Raw genomic sequence first — 20,331 nt, forward strand, 5'->3', positions numbered from 1 at the left:
GATGAGGCGGGGCCATCTAGGAAGAAGAAGTAGTTTAAGTTTTTTTTAAATTTTTTATATGTAAATTTTATGTTTATTCGACTTATATATAATTTGTCTATGTTGCACCACTTGAGAGTTCAACGCTTTCGTTCGACGAGGGTATTGCCATAGATCGGGAAGACGAGGGTAGTGTCGTAGATCGGGAAGACGAGGGTATTGCCGTAGAAACCCAAGCCATTGTCGCCGACAGGTCGGGGCCACCAGATGGTTCCCGCGATTTTCTCTCGGCCGGAGTCCCAAGAGCGCTCCCCGGGGGGCCGGGGATGGCCTGGGCTCTCCGGACGGATGAAAGGCCTAATCCGGACGAAAACGAGGAACCGGGGGTGCGACTGGGCCGTTTTCGTCCATCTAGATGATAAAACACCGTCCTGGGGGGGGAGACGGCTGGAGATGCTCTTATCGGATGGGAGGGGGAGGAACCTTTCTGAGATCGTTTGCTTTGAGTCTGGCCCAGTTGGCGCGTGCGGGACGGGTCGACGGGAGAACGACGAAAAGTTTAACGTATCTTCGTTCTTTTTAATTAGTGTAGATAATTAGTTGTATAATTGGTGAAGTTCCCTTTCTAATGGTACCCAATTCTGATAGTGCGGTAATTTCTTTCCGATTTCTTTTACTTTCTTTTCCCTTCTGATGGTGCGGTGATTCTATTCCCTGATGGTAGGGTGATTAATTGTTTGATGGTGCGGTGGAAGAGTAAAATGATTATACAGAAAATATGTAAGTAAGAAGAAACCTCCGAACATGCAAGCATCCCACATCATGAAGCATCTAATAAGTCCACCTCATCCAGTCATCCACGTCATCATGTCGTCCATGTTTAATCTTTCCACGAGGTACCCTTTCAATTAATGTTAATTAATCTTTTGAAAACAAAGGAAACAATATGTTTCATCTTCTAAGCAGGCCCACTTCGTCTTCTACTACGTGAGTTCTAGAAAGAGCATCTCCACCGGTAGCCCAAATAGACGTCGGCAGGGGCGCCGGCACTGCATCCTCTATTTGTGAAAGCCGTTTCCACACCGGCGCCCTCAAAACAGCGGCCCCGATAGATTTTTATGATTAAAATTATTAGTAAATGCATAGAAAATTCAATAAAAATATATTTTATTTCACAAACTAATACATAATTAGGAACGTGGTTTACATGAAGATATAGTTTGGAACATGGTTTTCCACAAACTAATGCATAGTTTGAACCATGGTGGACACAAATATAAAACATTGCAAAAAAAACTAAACCTAACTAGGCCGGTCATCGCAGGTTTCGTGTGTTCGCTGCCAAGAAAGAACACTCGAGGCCACACCCAGTCACCCAAACTGGAAAATTCAGCTGGCGAGGGTGCCCCTGTTGGTTCTACCGAGGAAGAACATCCAAAAACATGCGAGCCGATATTCGCTGCAAAGAAACAACACTCATCAGTCGTCCTCCTCGGCGTTGTCGACGTGGTAGTTCCGGCGGCAACGCGTCTCGTTGAACACCTTGACGCTCATGTCCCTGTCGCTAAAGTAGGAGAACACGAGCACGAAGCCGGCTTGGAGGTTGTGGTGGCGCGCGAACTTCTCCCAGCCGATGTGGAGGTACATCTTGCCGTGCGCATCGTAGATCACGTCGACGATCCACCGGTAGTAGCCGCACGAATGCTCCCGGAGATGCAGCGTGCCCGGGCGGTCGTCACCGGCGACGAAGTCGGCGAAGGTGTCCGGCAGCCTCTGGATGCCGCGTGGGTCTCCCTTGAGGACGAGGACGAACTCGAACAGCACGGGCCCCTCCTCGTCCATCTCCGACGATGAAGACGACGGCGTGGCAGGCGACGGCGTGCGTGCACCTCTGCCGCGGCCACGGCCATGACCACGGCCGCGAGCTCGGCCTCGACCAGACATGGCATCGTCTTTTCAGATGGTGGCGGCTAGGGTTGGGGAGAGAGGCGCTATAGTTTGTGTGTGAGAGGGACGATGAGAGGCGGCCCTTTTTATAGGCCGGAGGGAGGCGGGCGAGCGAGGGAGCGGTGTCGCTCATTAACGGCGGCACGAAGAGTAAGGCGCACGCGACGGGACGGTTCGCTGCGCGTCTGCGGAAACTGCACCGCCGCTGCGCCCCCAATAACTCCTGTCGCGATGTAGGCGACGGTTAGGTTAAAATTGAATGAGCCGCTGACGCGTCGGCCCCGCTACTCCCCACTGGCATCAACTTTTGGGTTGTGTGGCTGACAAGCAGCTCCCACACCCAAAATTTTCAGCCCCGCGAGGCGCCGGCGCGCCCAATTCGCGCCCTTCGCGAAGGGGCCAGCACGGGGTTGCCGGCGATTTTATTGCGCTCGAAAAAGCGTCGGCGCCATTTGGGGCGCGTCGGTGCGAGCCCATTTTGGCTCCTGGCCTCCAAATTGCTATCGGGGCCGCTATCGGGAGCGCCGGTGGAGATGCTCTTATATCTTTACTGCTCCGCACCACTCACCCATTTACCAGTAACGCTCGTCTTCTCGCATCCCCGCCAATGGCCATCAACAAATGCGTTCTCTTTCTCCAGCACTTGGGGCGCGTTTGGTAGCCTTGGCGCCCCTTGGATCGTATCGGCCCAATATTTTTTGGCATGTTTAGTTACCTGGCCAAGCTCGCGGTTTTGCACAAACCGCTTCTCAAAGCACCCTCGGGCCAGTACTGGAGGAACATCTGGTTCGGCCGTTTCTAGCGAGCCACCCCCGTTCCGACAGAACTCAAGAATGTCGCGTTCAAGCATAGCCACAGAGGGAGATGGCACGAGCTCGCGCAGGACGGCGAAATCTCGGCCGGATGAATTCGGTCATCGCGCTTGAAATTTCGCCACTGTATATAGGGGTGGCTCTCTCACTGTCAAATCCAAATCTCCATTTCTCCCCATTTCGAGCTCATCCACCCTTCCCGATCTAGCGACATTGCCGGCTCTTCCTCACCCGCACGGTTGGCGAGGCTTGCGGCAGCGACGACGGTTGTGGCGGTGACTACTGGCCGTGGATGGTCATCTTCTTCCTCTACGTCGATGACTTTGCTTGTAGAAATGACAAAGTACACTCTTGTTATTTGGGAAAATTTGCTACAGGACACCGTTATTTTTGGCATTTGCTCAAACACACCACCCGATTGTATCTTTGCCAGGTACCATTACAATTTTGTGACACATTTGCCAGAACACACCACCTAACCAAAAAACGGAAAGTTTTGCACTTTTGTGTGGGATGACTGGTTTGGAAGACAGAGGCAAACCTTTCCGTTTTCAACCAGGTGGTGTGTTCTAGCAAATGTGCCACAAAATTGTAATGGTACCTGGCAAAGACATAATAGAGCGATGTGTTTCAGCAAATGCCAGAAAATAGCAAATTTTCCCTTGTTATTTTCGTGTATCCTAAAATACACATTATGTCCCGATCGATGGTTTGCACGTTTGTGAGATAATTTACTGGCTACATCCTGATTTATTTCTGGGATCTTTTTAAAATTAACATATATGATTTTTTCCTTTTTTGTGAAAAGAAATCACTAGTATCCATGTGCACCAACTCTCCACTGTAAGCTTAAATGGAGAGATCTCTCAAAAAAAAAGCTTAAATGGAGAGAAAAAATGCTTTGCGAGAAAATATCGGAAGCAGTACGTACATGGCTAAACCGATTAATTGGTCCATATATACAGTTCCACAATTCAGGCAAGCTTCTTGCGGCCATTCTGCTCACACTCATCGGTGACGCTGCCGTTGTTGCCGGCGAGCTTCATGTACTTGTCCTTCCTGGTAAACCCAGTGCACTCGTACCTGAGTTCCTTGGCGATCACCGCCTGCACGTGGCTGGCCACGTCGACGGCGCTCCTCCCACCGCCGCCGCACGTCTCCTCGGGCCGCAGCGCCGGCAGGAACGTCACCCGGTACCCGGGCCGCGGGTTCATGTAGAAGAACCACGGGTCCGTGGCCTTCCACCCGCTCGCCGTCGACCCGTAGTACGTGCTCTGTGCCGCCTCCACGGCCACCGGCACGATCCGGTCCGTCAGCTCCGCGAACAGCGCCGAGAACCGCAGCAGGCATTGCTCCCGGCACGTCGTCCCCTCCGGGCACACCACCACGTCGCGACCCGACTCCAGCAGCGCCACGATGCGTGCCCTGTCGACCTCTCGGTCCCCCATCAGCACCACCGTCGGGACCGGCGAGATGGCCGTCGACATCCGACTCACATTGTAGGTCAGGCACGTCACCTGCCGCCCCATCGCGATGGACACGAAGATGGGGTCGACGGCGGTGCGGTGGTTGCAGACGAGGAGGGATCCCGGCATTCCACGGCTAGGTGGCGGCGGTGGCGTGCCGCGGATGGTGAGGCGGATGCCTGTAAACCGGTAGGCGTGGCGGACGAGGTGCCATGGGACGTGCAGGCTGATACAGACGCGGAGCAAGGCGAGGGCGAAGCCGACGGGGAGGTAGGCCAGCGAGAAGAGCGCGTGCTTCGGGTCCGGCCGACGGACGAGGCGGCCGTCGTGGAAGACGACACGGGAGAGCAGCGCGTCGGCGGCAGCGCATGGCGCACGCTTGTTGGTGGGCACCATGTAAGCTTCCTGCAAACATACACGAGCGGGAAATTAACAAATGAGTAAATTATCTTGGTGTGCCAAGATGAGTAAATTATGTTAATCTGAAGCAAAGATGACTGGCAAGGTACATACTAACGACCATTCAACAGCAAAATTTCCGTCTCAAAAAAAGAAGAAATTAAACTATCAATGTCCAATACGACATGCAACAACAGTGAGAAAGATATGATTTGAATGGCACTACTTTGGATGAAATTAGGCCAAGTCAGTATTGAAAATTCAGTTAGTAGCTAGTACATGGGTATATCTAAAGTCTAAACCTGAATCCACTGACAGCTGAAAACTTTTGCAGGCAGGTAAAAACTAGAGGTAATTTTTTTCTACCAAGCAAACGGTATAGCTGTAAATAATCTTGGCGCCAAGACATATAAAAGATCGATCTGCTAATAGTAGTGTAGCAGTACATACTTGACGAAAGTTCCAACTGTCCATCTCAAAAAAGAAGAGAAGTTAACTGTCATCTCAAAAAAGAAGAGAAGTTAACTGTCATTGTCCAAAACAACAGGGCAACAGCACAGAGAAAGATATGGTTTGATTAGTACCACGAAATTAGAAGAAATTAGGACAAGTGAGTTATTTGAACGTTTAAATTTATAATTATTAGCACATGTGTACATCTAAACCTGAATCCACTATCAGATGAAAACTTTTACAGGCAGGTAAAAAGTAAAAACTAGACGGAACCTTCTTGTTCTTTGATGGCCAGACAGGGAGGGAAAAGGTGCTCTGAAAAAGCTAGGAGCCACACAAAATTCGTGCAACTCCAGCCACCACAAGATACGAGTAGTAGCTCATGGAGACGCCATGAGCACTCAAAGAATAATCGGCAGAAATTCACAGAAACTGATCGAAGAAACTGACAATGGATGAACTGAATCGAAGCAAGAAGAATATACCTTGCAGATGGCCATGAAGTCGTGGTCGCTCTCGCGATCGCCGAGCCCGACGTCGGGCATGTCGCCGCCGGCGAACATCCTCTCCACGACCTCCCTCTTCCGCGCCCCAACGAGCACGCTCTCGATCACCCCCGTGAACCGCCTTCCGCCGGCGAACGTCCTGAGCTCCGTGCCAGCCACCTCGGCACGCAAAAACTCCTTCACGAACGGGCCAACCATGACCGCCGGCGACGCGGTGACCACGACCCGCCTCCCGGCGCCGCACCCGCGAAACACCTCCCACGCGTCGGCGCGCACCCCGGCGGCGTAGTGCCGCGGGAGCACGCCCCTGGCCACGGCCTCCACGTCGTCCACGCGGAGCCCGGCGAAGGTGGCGAAGACGAGCAGCGCGATGGCGGCGGGCTCGGAGACGGCGGTGTAGAGGAGCAGGATGAGCGGGGCGAGGAGCAGGAGCGCCAGGGCGCGCAGGTAGCTTCCCGCCTCGAGGGCGACGAGGAAGTAGTAGGGGAACGCCGAGGACGAGGCGAGCAGGGTCCCGTCCAGGTCCGACGCCGCCGTGCGCCGCTCCCGCGCCGACGCGTCGAACGCCGACAGCGGCGGGAACCTCGGCGGTGATGGCGTCGTGGGACTGGGCGGCGCCATGGGTTGATGGTTAGGCGAAACGGCACGGGAGGTTGGTGATTGACTGGTGGTATGAGTGCGCGTAGGGTCGGCCAGTTGGTGGTTGCGGTGGCTCAGCGGCTCACCAGCGGTGCTGTCGCGGCGGCGGCCGGCATTGATGATGGCGACGGCGATGGCAAAGACTCGTTCTTGTTTGCTGGAAAAAGCAGAGTGCCGGGACAGGACTCCTCTGTTTGTACAATTGAACTCGGAGCCGGAGTAGGGATTGCGCTGGGAATCCATGACGAACTAATAATTTCTTTCATTCCTTTGCTGCAGGTTCTTCGGACTAGGATTCGGATTGGGAGGAGGGTGGTGCATTTGCGTGAAGAAAAGAGGTGACGTGCCGGCCCAGCGCGAGCGTGATGGAGACGATGATGGGGTCCACGGCGCGCGTGAGCCGAATCATGACTTGACGTAATGATGGCGAATCATGCGATTTAATTCCTGGCCGATCGATTCATCCCGCGCGCGTGATTTAATAAACCTCCGTGATTTCCGTAATTCCATTGGACTTCCCTTCTAATTACGACGCGACTCCTCGCTAGCTTGCGGCGTGCAGAGCCACGTACACAACGAGTCCCATCCATTATTTATTCCTTCATTCGATCATGCACCAAAATCACATCGATTCACACTCATGCGGTGGATATAGTGACTTCAAGTTATTTTTAGCTTGGTCGTTCAGGAGCAATATAATTGAACTTTTTATACTTTTTGTTTGTTTTTTAGTAGCTTTTTTTTTTTGAATAACAACATGAGAACTGCTATATTCATCGCAATAGAGGAGAAGGTCAAGACGACCAGTTGACCCAATTTATAAGGAAAACCGGGTCCAAAAACCGTATAGATCGACCCTGTTTTTGAGGAAAAAAGGGCCAGAAAACCGCACAAACAACAGAGCCTCGTCACCCACACGACACAAAGCCACCATTGCACAAAACAAACACATCCGTGCCTAGAGCCCCCGCTCCAGCTTCCCCTGCTCAGTCATGAGCCGCAACGCCGCACGGACTAGATGCCTCGTAGCCCAAACTACATAAGACGACCATCCGCAGACCACGAACATCCCGCCAAAAGATACGAGGCCGCCGCCCCGACGTGCCAGCCAGACCGACCTTCTGATCGTCGATCGGGCCGACGGACTCGCTACCCATGTAGCACAAGCACGCCACCCTTGCCTTGCTAGACCACAACCACACCCCATATGCCTGTAGCTGCAAGGCTATTCGAGGCCGCCACCTCGACGCACAATCCACCGTCCGGAGCCGCTGCCCCGGCGTCCACCAACTTCGGCTGCAAGGCAACCAAGCCTAGTTGACGCAAACCTGCCACACTACAAGTGTCGAGGCCTCCAAAGACAGTGCCTTCAAGAAGGTAGCGACATAGATGTCGCCGTCGCCCGCTCCCAGGGAGCTGAGGTTTTCACCCAAAGACCACCGACACCCGCGACGACAAGAGATGTAGCTCACGAAGACGCCTTCAAGAAGGAGAACGGCACCCACGGGTACCGCCGTCATCGACACCTACTCAAAATAGGTGCAAAGCTTTCGCCTGGCATGCCATCTCCGCCGTCGAGCCCCGCTTGAAGCTCGGGTAGAAGGAGCGCAACCAACATGGGACCTTGCCGCCGACCACCCGACGCCCACACCCGACGCAGCAGCCAGAAGCAGCACCTCACTCCGTAGCCAACAGCTGCCGGAGCACCAGATCAGGACGGGAGCCATCGAAGATTCGGTCACCAGCCGCCACGCCATCGAGGAACCGCGCTGTGGGCCCGTAGAAGCCCAGATCGGCCCTGCCCGCAGCGACCCCCATGCCTCCACCGCACCATGGACCTCTCAGGCTGCCAGCGCGCTTGCGAAGAACCAAGCCAGACCAGGGCCCTCAACAATCGATGGTCGCGACCGCCGCAACCCGAGGCCGAGACCCTCAGCGTCCGCTCTGAAGCCATCCGCTCGTTTGAGCGCGAAGGACCCGCCGCGACGCTCGCTTGAGCGCGGCCAGCCTCAACTGCACCAGCGCTCGCTTGAGCGTGGCCAACCAAGAAGCAGCAGCGGGAGCCCCGCGCCGCCCTGCGCCAAAGCCAGGCGTCGGCCCGCGCCGCCGGTCGACGAAGCTGCCCCGCGCAGCACGCCTATGGAGCGGGGAAGGGAGATCCCGCCGCCGCCCACGCCGCGCCGAGCTTTGCCCGGCGACGCTTGCCGGCGGCAGCGGGGGATGAGGTTGGAGGCGGAGCTTCTCCTGGTGGATGGGGTTAGCACCCAGGTCGCCCGCGGGGAGCGACCAAGGCGCTCTCTCTTTTTTGGACGAGACGTATATTTTTGAGTAGCTTATCACATGTACTACTTTTTATATGCGTGCCAAGGACCGATAGTTGCCTCGTTTGACTCCCCCACAATTAAACCGTGACCATGAATTAATATGGTTGCAACCAATGCATTGGGCGTAGAGGTATTTCCGCTGGAAGATGGGAGGGTGGAAGGAGAGATTAGTGGGATTAACTAGGTAGATATATTAATTAGGAGCCAATTAAGTGCGTAATTAATTAGGAGTGGTGTGACTGGTGAAGCAGTTTTGGCCTTGGATCGGTGACATGCCAACTTTTGAGGCGGTTGTGATTCGTCCCAGCGTGGGTTAGCCCGACGGTGACGCCGGTGAGGCAGGGGAGCCGGAGCTCGCACGCGGCGGCGACCTTGGAGGTTCCTGTGGACGAGCAACGGCTCTCACAGGCGGTGAATCGACGACGACGTGCAGCCGCACCGCGTGATGGTTAGGTGGCGGCATGCTCGACGCCCGGTCGACAAAACCACCGCTAGGTTTCGCAACATTTTGGTGAGGCAAAACAGAGGGGAAGTTAGGTCGGGGGAGGTGAGCAGCAGTCCGTCCTACGCTTGTTCTGGTGTTCCAACACCGGTCTCCTTCGTGGAGAGCTGCTGACTCGCTGATGCTAGCAGGAGAGTAGCTAGGGTTTCCCGGCGCGTGGCTTTGTGTTGTGGGAGAAAGGGAGGTGAATCGACTAGGAGGTGTGTTTTCTTTTTTCCCTTTTTTTTTCAGGTGCGAGCTGACTTTCAAATTTTCCGTGTGTCCTTAATGTTAGGGTATAGTTCTAGGTCGATTTCAACAAATTTAACACTTTTTTGAAAATTCAGCATGTTCTAACACCTTTTATAAAAATTTGAATGGTTACATACCATACGTAAACACCACGGAAATAGTGCTGCCCATGCTCACAGTCCATTCGACAATTGTCGCAATATATCTGCGGCATCCATCTCAGTGCGCCGCATGCTTTTTGATTAATTTGGCGAGACCATGTCACAGATTCGTGGTGCTGCTGATCCCAACAAGTACCAAAGAGAACTGAGATCTTGTCTCGTGCAAATTATAGGTTGTGGCCCTCATCACTGCGTGGCGATATGGCCAGAGCTTCCTTGTTGAGTTGCATCGGTCCACCATGTTAAAAACCCTAATTGTTTAGCATTGACTTCTAATATGGGTAGATAAGGTTATTGGTGAATAGGGCAATCCGAAGCACAACTTTGTTATTGGATGGGTTTTCAGTGCGGCTTCATATGTTCCCATGTTTTACAGCTCGAGAAACGAAAATACACAAGCTTTTCATACAAGTGGTGATTTGATGTGATTTTAGTTACGCCGTCTCCGTTCTATCGCTGACGACATGGGCATGTCCATGGGCCTCACCAAGCTCCGGGGCATCTTGTTTGTTACCGTTCACATAAATCACATTAAATAGGTTTCCGCGTCCTCAATTTTGACATGCAAGATTCAGAGAGACCCACACAAACCCTAGATGAAAATCTAATATCAAATTTGTGTTGACAATTGTTGTTGTTGTCCAAGAAAGTGAGCCAAAACAAGAGAGATTGCATGACTTCTTTTGCTAGGATCCAACGAGCAAGGAAGAAGCAAGTACGGAAGCGAAGTATGTTGAATCCCTCGAGTTACACAATGTATGTGTTGGGTGGTGGCGGCGGCCCACCTAGGGATACGGTGTGGGGGCTTAAGGTTAGGCCGCTCCAAAGTTATCCTACACTTAGAGAACTAGAAAGGACAAGTTAGTCAAAGAATAACATGAAGGATACAATTCTATGTGGTACCTAGCAATCACTTGTTTCGTTCTATCAAAATAACTTCATTCTTTTTCCGGGCGAAACAATGACATAAGGTAGGTTCTGGTTATATATCCCGAGATGACGAGGACGGTTGGCGGCGGCGGTGTTGTGGGATGGGATCACCCGACGTCGGTGTAGACCACATTGCACCGCCATGTCGGCGTGGCTCTTATGCATATTTTTTTGCACTTGCGTACATTTAATTAATGAAACAACAAATGTTAGTCCAAATGCCGGTATTGTACAATTCTACTGTAGTGGGTTTAGGACACCTATGCCTCTTGTTACATGATGCTCGACAAGGTCTTACCCAGAGCCGACGCAAGTACAATAAGATTCAGTCAGCTGGCTATAAGAAATAAAATAATATATCTTATAGCGCAGCGGGCTACACTACTATTGATCTTGCTCTTATATTGTTTGAGTTAAAGGGCGAGTAAACCATTAACTTCAATTCATTTTACTAGGTTGGTCGTTTAGAAGCAATGGAATTGGACTTTTCATATTCATATGCTTGTCACGGACCTCGGTTTACTCTCCACCACAATTAAACGGCGGCGCGTGACCATGGATTAATATGGCTAGCTAGAGCCAAAGCCAATGCGTTGGGCGTTAATTAGGTAGAGAGATTAATTAGGCTAGCTAGAGGGTATTGCCGAGGTGAAAGGAGAGATTAATTAGTGGGGTTTAGTATTACTAGGTAGGTAGAGACTAATTAGGAGCGGTGTCATCGGTGACATCCCTTTTCATCGGAGCCTTGAAGCTCGCCGGCCTCCTCATCCGCCGCCGACCAAGTTCCCAATCGTTCACCGGAGCCTCGATCTCGCCGGCCTCCCCGGGTCAAATCCCCTACACCCGCCGCCATCCCACGCCCTCAATCCCACTCCCGCGCCCAAACCCTTGCCGGCCGCGCGCCATGGACGACGAACAAGACCGCCCTCGTGCGGCTGCTGCTGCTCCTCCCCGGCCTCCTACGCGGTATGGCTGGCTGGCCCCATCGCCGGCGGTCAGGTCCGGCGGCAAGGAGGCCGACCTGCTGCGCGCGCGCCTCCAATGACGACGGCGGGCTCATGCTGTGCTGTACACCCCGCTGCGCACCTGGCACCCTCCACCGCCTCCCTGCCGGGCGGCAGTGCCTCCTCCACGCCTCACAAGCGGGAAAGGAAGGAAAAGGGCCTCCTTTGTCTGCACCCGGCGGCGCGAGGAGATGTGGCCTGCTGCACATCTACCTACCTCGACCAGGAAGGAAGGTCTGGCCAGAATGCTCAGCGCCTGAGCCATGTTGGTCCTTGGCTCCAGCGCGGAGGCCCTTCAGGGTCTTGTCAAGTAGTAGGCAAGAACCCATCTCCTTAATTGGACAAGTCAAGGTTACACCACGATCAATTGAATACGATTGGTTAGTTCTTGTTTATGTGCTTACTAGTCGAGGGTTTAGGCCAGCTGCCGAGATCGGCGGACGGCGGCATTGCGAAGTACAGGGGCACCAATTCGTTATCAAACTTGTGTGTGCTGGACACGCTTGTATAGACTTTTACAGCTGCAATCATTTTGCAAATTGATTTGAGTCTGATTCATATTTGCTACACACTCCTCGCTTTGTTCAAAATCATGTCTATGTTTACATGAGAAAAAAAAAATCTTCTGCACTATGTAGATATATCATGGGTGCAGATTTATTGGAGCACTCATATTTTGTCTAATATAAACTGCCGAAAAGATTTTTATATCCATCATAATATTGATGTACAAGAGCCTATGTTGCATACATATTTTAACATTCGAGTTCAACAAATTCACTTGATAGATATTTTTGCAGTATATATTGCCACTTTTGATTTTTGTGTGTTGAATGCTCCTAATTACATTTTACATACAGTGGACTACTTTTGAAGTAAATCAGAGCATATTTACTTTTGTTGATATTTCTTAGCATGGAGATTAAGAACGAACTTGTGTGTGCAGCGAACTAAGTTTCTCGTTTGCCCCTGTATTTTAGCATCCGTAACAGCTAAATGATGCATTAAATGTATCTTTGCAGCAACCATTGGTGTTGAAGTTCACCCATTGGATTTCACCACCAGGTGTGGAAAGATTTGCTTCTATTCATGGGACATTTCTGTGCTGGGAAAAAAAGGAGTTCGGTGGCCTTAGGGATGTACACTAGTAAGTGTTATCTGTTACTTATTCTGAAAAGACAGTGAAGTTGCAGCAAATGTTTCTTCTGAATATGATGGTGTCCTATTGTTTGCTTAGCTTAATTATTGATTTGTTGTTCCTAGGGTGTTAGTTATTCCGGAAACAGAGTGAAGATTCAGCTAATGTTTCTGCATATGAATCAATTGTATTATCTCAATAGGTGGATGTCTTAGTTCACTTGTAAATTGTTTCCTTATTTTTGTAGTATTTGTTGCTCCTAAGGTGTATTTATCAGCATCATGCGTCGCTTTGTCTGAAGTTCTGTTAAATGCTTATAGTACTTTTCTTGGGTTGCTACTGTTTTTAATATGCTTGACTGGTTTTTCTTTTTAATTAATTTTGCAATATCCATGGTCAGCGTGCGATCATTTTGTTTGATGTCACTTCAAGGATGACTTACAAGAATATTCCTACCTGGCGCAGAGACTTGTGTTGGTCTACTTCTGTTGCTATCTTCTTTAGTAAATGTTCTGATTATGGGTCGGAGTTCTGATGTCTAGTTATTCCCATGCAGGGTGATCTGCATTTGTGTTATTATGTTCCTTGTATTTGACTAGCTAGACAATAATGCTGCCCCTTGCACATGTACAACAATGGCCACACCCGCTGAGATAAAACTATTGACGGAACCTCCTCTCCCATGGACATTATATGTTTATGCGATCATTCTGTTTGATGTCACTTCACGGCTGACTTACAAGATTGCTCCTGCGTGGCGCAGAGACTTGTGTAGGCCTGCTTCTGTTGCAATCTTCTTTGGTAAATGTTTAGAGTATGCTTATGAGTTGTGACGTCTAATTATTCTCATGCAGGGTGTGTGAGAACATCCACATTCTTCCTGGTGGTAACAAGGTTGATGTAAAAAAGAGGCTGGTTAATTAAAGCCAAACAAGTCACTTTTCAAAGGATGGGAAACCTACGGTACTATGAAAAAGAGCAACTACCACTATGAGAAGCCCTTCCTTTACCTCGCAACGAAGTTTGCTAGGTAATTTTATTCACTCCTCAATGGTTCCAATAACTTCCAAAGGTGCAGCCCAATCTATCACCTTGATCGATTCTCACTTTTAGTTTCTGTTGGATTTCAGAACTTTAACGATTCCTCTTTTTTTAGCCCTTTCAGTATTTCTATGATGGTTAGTCGTCTGAGTTTTAAGGTCTTATGTTCTGCTGAATTATCCAACTCTTTTCTTTTCTGGTCGTCAGCCAACTATGTGGGTAAAATGCAATTTTCATGCAGCTATATAAAAAGATATTTGCAGATTCGTTGTGTGCATTTACAAAGTTTCTGGACTTCAAGTTTCAAGTGTCAACTGGAGTTGTGATGCAGAGATGCGCTATACCACATTTTATTTTAAAAGTTTTTTAAACAGACATGGTTTTTATACTGCGATGTGGATCTCATTTTTCTTAACATTTTGGTAGCTTATATGTATGTTTCTCATTTAAAACGAATTAGTTACAAAATTTATAAGGTTGCACATTTCCTGAAAATTCAGAAAACAGAGGAAACGATTTGCAGAGCATCGGTAATTAGGTTCTCTTCTCAGTGTAGATTTTTGTGAGGGATATGGTTCAGCCTGGACTAGACTATACATGCTCAAGCATGTACTGAACTTAGTGATAACACACCCTACAGAAAGTGTGACTGAAAATATACTGACCAAGAAGACCATTAGAGAGCATGCTACACCAGCTCTAAGGTTCAGAGTATGTACTACTACATTTTCAGAGACTGATATTCAGTTCTGAACTTGTTTTAAACATTTCTTAAAGATATGGTACTAGCAGCTGGTATTGACATCATCAACAAAGTGCTCACAGTGAAAAGGATATGCAGGTAAACTTTAATTTCTGCAGAACTGGTTTGAGCTGTCATGACCAAATTAACCGAACCTGGCACCTATTTGCAAGCTAAGAGAATTTGGTTCCCTAAATATACCTAAAACTGAACCCTGCTACCTCTGACCAAACTTGTAAACTACAGAATATGTGGCTTACAAATAGCAGTATGTGTGCTTCTAGGCTTGCACACACAAGCAGTGATGACTGTATTTGTTTCTAAACCAAAAGTGAACTGTGTGCTTCTAGGCTTGCACACACAAGCAATAATGAATCTATTTGTTCCTACCAAAAGAAGTGGTACAGCCGCAGATGAGCAACGAAAATCTTCCATAAAAGAAGCGTTCTAAGCATGGTGTGGTTACTACCAGCTATACCTGAACGAGTGGATGCCTAGCTCGGGTTCTGGATGGGCCAGCTTCATAGTCTCCCATTGTGCCCTCGCTGATTTATTCCGGTGACCAGTCACGGACTTCGGCGATGCCTCTGGCAAATGTTTGCTATTCTTCTCCGTGGTATTTTTTCCTTCTGCAAATCCTCAGCTCTTTCAATGAAATTAAATCCCCTCCAACTCTAGGTCACAGCCATCACGATTGTTCTTGGTTTCTGGGGTGGCGACGACATAATGGATAAGGTGTTCTGTAGTTTGCTATGTGCTACAGTGGGGAATAGTAACACTAGTTGGTCACGTCTTGTGAAGTCTAATGTCGTGCCCTGGATATTTAGATAGTGCTACTTTAGATAGTTTGCAATGATTGGAATGATTTTTATTAGGTTTTATCTAGCTCGAACTTGTGGATGTTCACTCAATGCTAATTTTTCCATGTGCTGGCCAACTCGTGCGTAGACGTTGGTTGAATGCTAATTTTTCCATGTGCCTGCCAACTTGTATTTTGTCTACTAGCTAGGCCTAGTACTGATTATGTGTAGATGCTTGTCGAATGCAAATTTTGATTTGTGTTTTCATATTTCAGGTAAAGAAGCCGATGGATAAAAATCAACTAGATGCTTTTCTTGGCTCTATGTAATCCGATTGGCCCAGTGTAGAGGAGGGTAATACTTGGCCTCATGTATTCCCTCCTGGTTCACCAAACTCTGAGGCCAACTGCCTCCTTTGGTGTTGTGTCGGTTTATTAGAAACCATGGTAATTGATTTTTTTGCTATATTTGCATTGCTTACCATGTTTTGCTAAATGAACATTCAAACCTTAACCCAATTTCTTGTATTTGTGTGTTGTTGCTTTCTTTGGTGAAGAAGAAAACATCAAGTACTTCATCGATGTAGCTCTATAGCAGTCAAATTTAACTTTAATTGCTATTCAACATCAATTTTCAGTCTCTGGTGCCTCATTCGCATATGTGCATAATCTTGTGCAACTAGAATTTTTTTATTCCGGGAAAATTCCTATATAGTATTATCTCTTTTGTTTCCATCGTTATCTAGTGCTAATAAGTCTTTGATCATATACTGAGTTCTTTCTGGGTAGTCCGAAACAAGAAATAATCAAAATGATATGTCTTCTTTGTAGTTAATGTTTAGCCGAAATGCTTTTGACATGTTGTCACTTGTGCAATATCTTTTGATTCCCGAAAGAAGTTTGCGAGGAGGGGAATCATAGATTCATAGGAAGTATCAAGAAAGGATTATCGATTCCTCATTAGTTAATTGTCTGATGGTAATTTATCTTCTCCCTCTAATTAGTGTTGTTATGGTTTAATCTGCAGTTTCACTGTTCCTAGCTCTGCACCTTATTTGATTTGTAAACAGTTAAATTTTGAAACGGTCTGGTGGGTACTGAAGTTGTTCTTATCTCAGAGTGAAATTTTGCATATGTTCCTGATTCAACCGCAAGACTGTCATGTTTGCAGCACCAAATGGATGCCTTATTACTTGTTTTAACTGCTGGTTTATTGAATTTAGATCCTTAAATGCCTCACTGTAGATTATGGAAAGCTACATCAGTTATCTTCTTACACTGTTTGTGACTCCTTCTCGGCCAGATCTAGAAAATGTCATCATGTAGCAATATATTATGGTAGTTACAGATTCTTCAATTGCTTCATTCACGGGAAACTTCCATGTGCAGGGAGCTCGGCTTGTGAGTCCGTTCTGCCCTTCGGAGCAAGGAGGGTCATCTTCCAGACCGGCGGGAGATAGGCCTAGCGCTGATTCGATTGCAACCCACCTGGGAGAAGTAGGTCGAATCAGGAATTATCTTGCTCATGTTGTGGTAAGAACAGAACCGTAGAGTACACTTTGCCATGCATGTGGTTTGGTGAACATAAGAAATGTAGAATGGTGCCTTTCTGTGGTGATTGTTCATTTCTCCCTGTCCATAAGCGTGTATAGGATGATGACCCTATTTTCTAGTATGATAACGAATGTGCCACTCCCATTACAGTTAAGGCATTTGGGTTTTGTTTTTCTAGTATATTAAAGCTGAAATATCGTGCATAATGATTCATCCTATTTTGGTCCCCATTTGATATATAAATGGTGATTTGGGTGTTAAGTAGATATCCATGTTTTCTTTGTGCCGTTGTTGGGCTGCAATGGCATCTATAATTTGTTGCCAATGGGCATGCATAGCTGAACATTTTTATGTAAGGACAAAAACAGCCATGAGTTCCTCAATCTTATTCAGGAGCATTGGTCTATCTCCCGCCGGTCTGGAAGATGACCCCTCAATTGGCTTTACCACTCGTTGTGCTTTAGAAATTTTCTTCACAGACCCATCTACAATGTTACAGATTTTGATGTTTTTGATGTGTAGAATCAATCAGAAATTGTCTTCACAGAACCTTTCCATCTTCTGAACTAGCTGTCTATTTATGAAATGAACTGCTTATATGCATTATTATTCGAAGTTGTCCCGCTTTATGCAGACAGTGACAGGGGAAAATTCATGGGGTCTGTATGAGGACATGTGAAACTTACAGGTTCAGCCGTCAGTCTCTTGTTGATCCACATGAGCTCATGAGGCCTGGTAAGGTCACCTTCATGTTCACAGTTTTTTAACTTAAATTTTGTTTTGTTCAAGTAGTAACACTGCTTGCTAGTTCCTCTGGGCTATAGAATTTCAAAATGCAAGAACGTATTTTTAATCATGCTGTTTGTGTCATTTGTCATTTCGTTTGGAACTATCTTGGCATCGTACTGAAGTAACGTCCGTCGAATTATGAGTAATACATCACATAAAGTTTTGCTCATGTGAATGTCATTTCCTTAGTCTTGTCATAAATTTGAGAGCTGTATGGGGTTTATATTATCACAAGCTGGCTTAACTTTCCAGGAACTAGATTGGCCCTATTTTTGAATTCTATACCGAGTTTTATATTTATTGTTCAATTTGATTTATCATTTCCTGAACTTCCATATATGGCAGATAAGTGAAATATAAGTTTATGTCGTTTTAGGTGCACATTATCATGTGAGACAATGGTACAACGGTTGATATTCCTCCGACCCTTATTTGGTAGAGCAGGTTAAAGTTATGTTGGGTGGGATTCATGTAATAATGTGTCAGTTATTGCTCAGTTTGTTCCTCGACCTGCTCCGCGTCGAAACCTAGGTACACCATGCCCTACCTTGCTTGTTTTTTTTCCTGATTTTCATGTTGATTTGGTTCGTGAATTTGACATGGTACTACTTATGCTTCAGGTGTTCAAAGGGGTCAAAATCTCGCCTAATACCTTCGGGATTTGATTGGATCTCATGGTCCGCTGACAGAGGGATTCAGAGTAAGGCCACTTCCAATGTGTATGCATGAGTGAACCTAAAAAATCTGTATGCATGTTATGTGTGTGTTTCTTTCATTACAGTGCACCCACCATTTGGCTTCAGATTGGTAGCTTGTGTGGCCACGAGCATGTACGACACTTGGCCACTGCTTTTGGGTAGTCTCTCTGAATGTTGTGCCTTTTAACTCTCTGCTCAGCATGCAGTTGAAAAGATGTGCAGACACGAATGCTAGTTTCTTGTATACTGATGTTGTATATTGTTGTTCCGATGAATTTAGAGATGATCTTTAATACATCTTATATGAGTGTACTTTCGGAAATATTTAAATGTTATGCATACCATTTGTTTCTGAAGTTAAGGAAACTTCTATCATTGTCGGTCTCAGATCCACGTCAAAGTTAAGGCAATTCACAGCGATTTCTGCCATCTGTTCAAGAAGATCCAAATTTCTTGCCACCGCAATTTCCTCAGTGAACAGCTCAGTTGATTTCCTACCTTGCGAGTGATTCTCAAGGAATTTTCTCACTAAGCTATTATTATCACTATGTGTGGCCTTCTGCCTAGTAAGAATCTCCAAGATGACAACTCCAAAGCTATAGACATCACTTTTTAGTTTTGAATGGAAGAAGCAATAACTTTGTCCAGTCAAGACTAACGAGTGGATCATCATGTGGCCTTTCCATAGAGTTCTAGTGTTAGTATCAAAATGTCACGTTGCTAACTGACACCATGTTACATAAACAAAATAATAGTCTCTTTTCTAGTCTTTAATTTTAAGCAGAAATGTCGTGTAGTGTTCTTGAAGGTACACATGCGATCAGTGTGATTAATCAAAAGGTGTCAAACTGTGATTTTCCTTTTATTTCTGTTACAATTTAATAGATCAGCTCTAACATCCGATTTATGAAATAGAGAATATCTGGAGCCTATAACATTTTCTAGTTGACTTACCGACAGTGAAGTTTTCACAAGTATTGAGGCATCAGTGCTTGATGTCTTCAAGAAGAACCCAGATAGAGGTGTCTCCATGTACTTTTGTATTTAACTTATTAACTAGGGCGTCTGGTGTTAATTGCATTTATGTCGACTAATTCTTTTAGTATCCTGGATAGAGTCAGGCATGTATATTGCTGGGAGTAGATTTGTGTTTTATGTTTCATGCTAGATTTCGTTCCGCTTTTGTTTGGCTTATGCACTTGGAGTTGGACTGTTTACTTAGATGTCATTTGAGTTGTGTTCTTTATGCACTTACATTTTCCATTCATTGATTTGTGATTGATTGCTCAAAAAAGCAAGAGAGATCATGCTGAAATTTCCAACTTTCTTGGTAATTAAACATTGACTCATTAATTAGCTTAGCTTAGCATCGACATTTCTTTCTCGAATTTTGATTACACGTGAACATCAGTGCATGTTTGAGCTAGATAAGCTAGCATGATTTGAAGCACACCAGGGCAGTACGTGAGCTAGAAGGACTGTCAAGTCTGTCGTACTAGCACAATAATAGCTTATGAGAATGGAGAAAAAACTCTATCCTATGAGTACATACATAATGGCATGGTTGTTTATGCGGTTTGTCTCTGTGTTCGTCTTGATATTTTTCTTAAATCTGGTAGACTGATGATATTTGATACCTATAGGGTAGTTACGTCTAGTGAAATCCTCCAAAATATAGTGATACTATATTTTCAATCTTGTGTCTGTCCATCTACGCAATATTTTTCTCATATATGCCGATATGAGTTACTACTTTTGGACCTTTTTCTTATTATTTGGTTGTACTGATTTCGATCATTTGTCAGTCAATCTAATCAATAATATTTCTTCTTATTTTTGGCTTCTTAATGGTCATGGCTACACACCCCTCCAGGGAGCTCCTTGGGTTGCTTTTATTAGTCAGGCCATGTACTTTTGTATTTAACTTATTAACTAGGGCGTCTGGTGTTAATTGCATTTATGTCGACTAATTCTTTTAGTATCCTGGATAGAGTCAGGCATGTATTGCTGGGAGTAGATTTGTGTTTTATGTTTCTATTCTTCAGCTGACAGCATATGAAGATCAATTTAACTTCCATGCTCTGGATTGAAACCACTAGGTCAAATACAATTTATTTCCTACAATACTTGGAATTATCTATTCTAAGGAAACAAAGTACTACCATGTTTTGTAAATATGAGATTATCCATGTTTTGGTTCAAGTGTAGATTCATATT

General features: G+C 46.8%; 1 protein-coding gene and 1 long non-coding RNA gene across 2 annotated transcripts; one reads left to right on the forward strand and one right to left on the reverse strand.

The window, feature by feature from the left end:
• Window positions 1-3,687: 3,687 nt before the first annotated feature.
• Window positions 3,688-6,444, reverse strand: LOC124689406 (glycerol-3-phosphate 2-O-acyltransferase 6-like). Its single transcript, XM_047222945.1, has 2 exons — window positions 5,542-6,444; window positions 3,688-4,609 (listed from the first exon to the last, which is right to left on the reverse strand). Exons 1-2 carry the CDS (start codon window positions 6,442-6,444, stop codon window positions 3,713-3,715), a joined length of 1,800 nt encoding a protein of 599 aa, XP_047078901.1. The 3' UTR covers window positions 3,688-3,712.
• Window positions 6,445-13,351: 6,907 nt separating this feature from the next.
• Window positions 13,352-20,322, forward strand: LOC124686142. Its single transcript, XR_006997736.1, has 6 exons — window positions 13,352-13,521; window positions 15,350-15,520; window positions 16,463-16,606; window positions 17,262-17,362; window positions 17,793-17,947; window positions 18,037-20,322. It is a non-coding gene; the product is annotated as an uncharacterized LOC124686142 (long non-coding RNA).
• Window positions 20,323-20,331: the final 9 nt, after the last annotated feature.

Source organism: Lolium rigidum, chromosome 2 (genome assembly GCF_022539505.1).
Source record: "Lolium rigidum isolate FL_2022 chromosome 2, APGP_CSIRO_Lrig_0.1, whole genome shotgun sequence".
Classification (NCBI taxonomy): Eukaryota; Viridiplantae; Streptophyta; class Magnoliopsida; order Poales; family Poaceae; genus Lolium; species Lolium rigidum.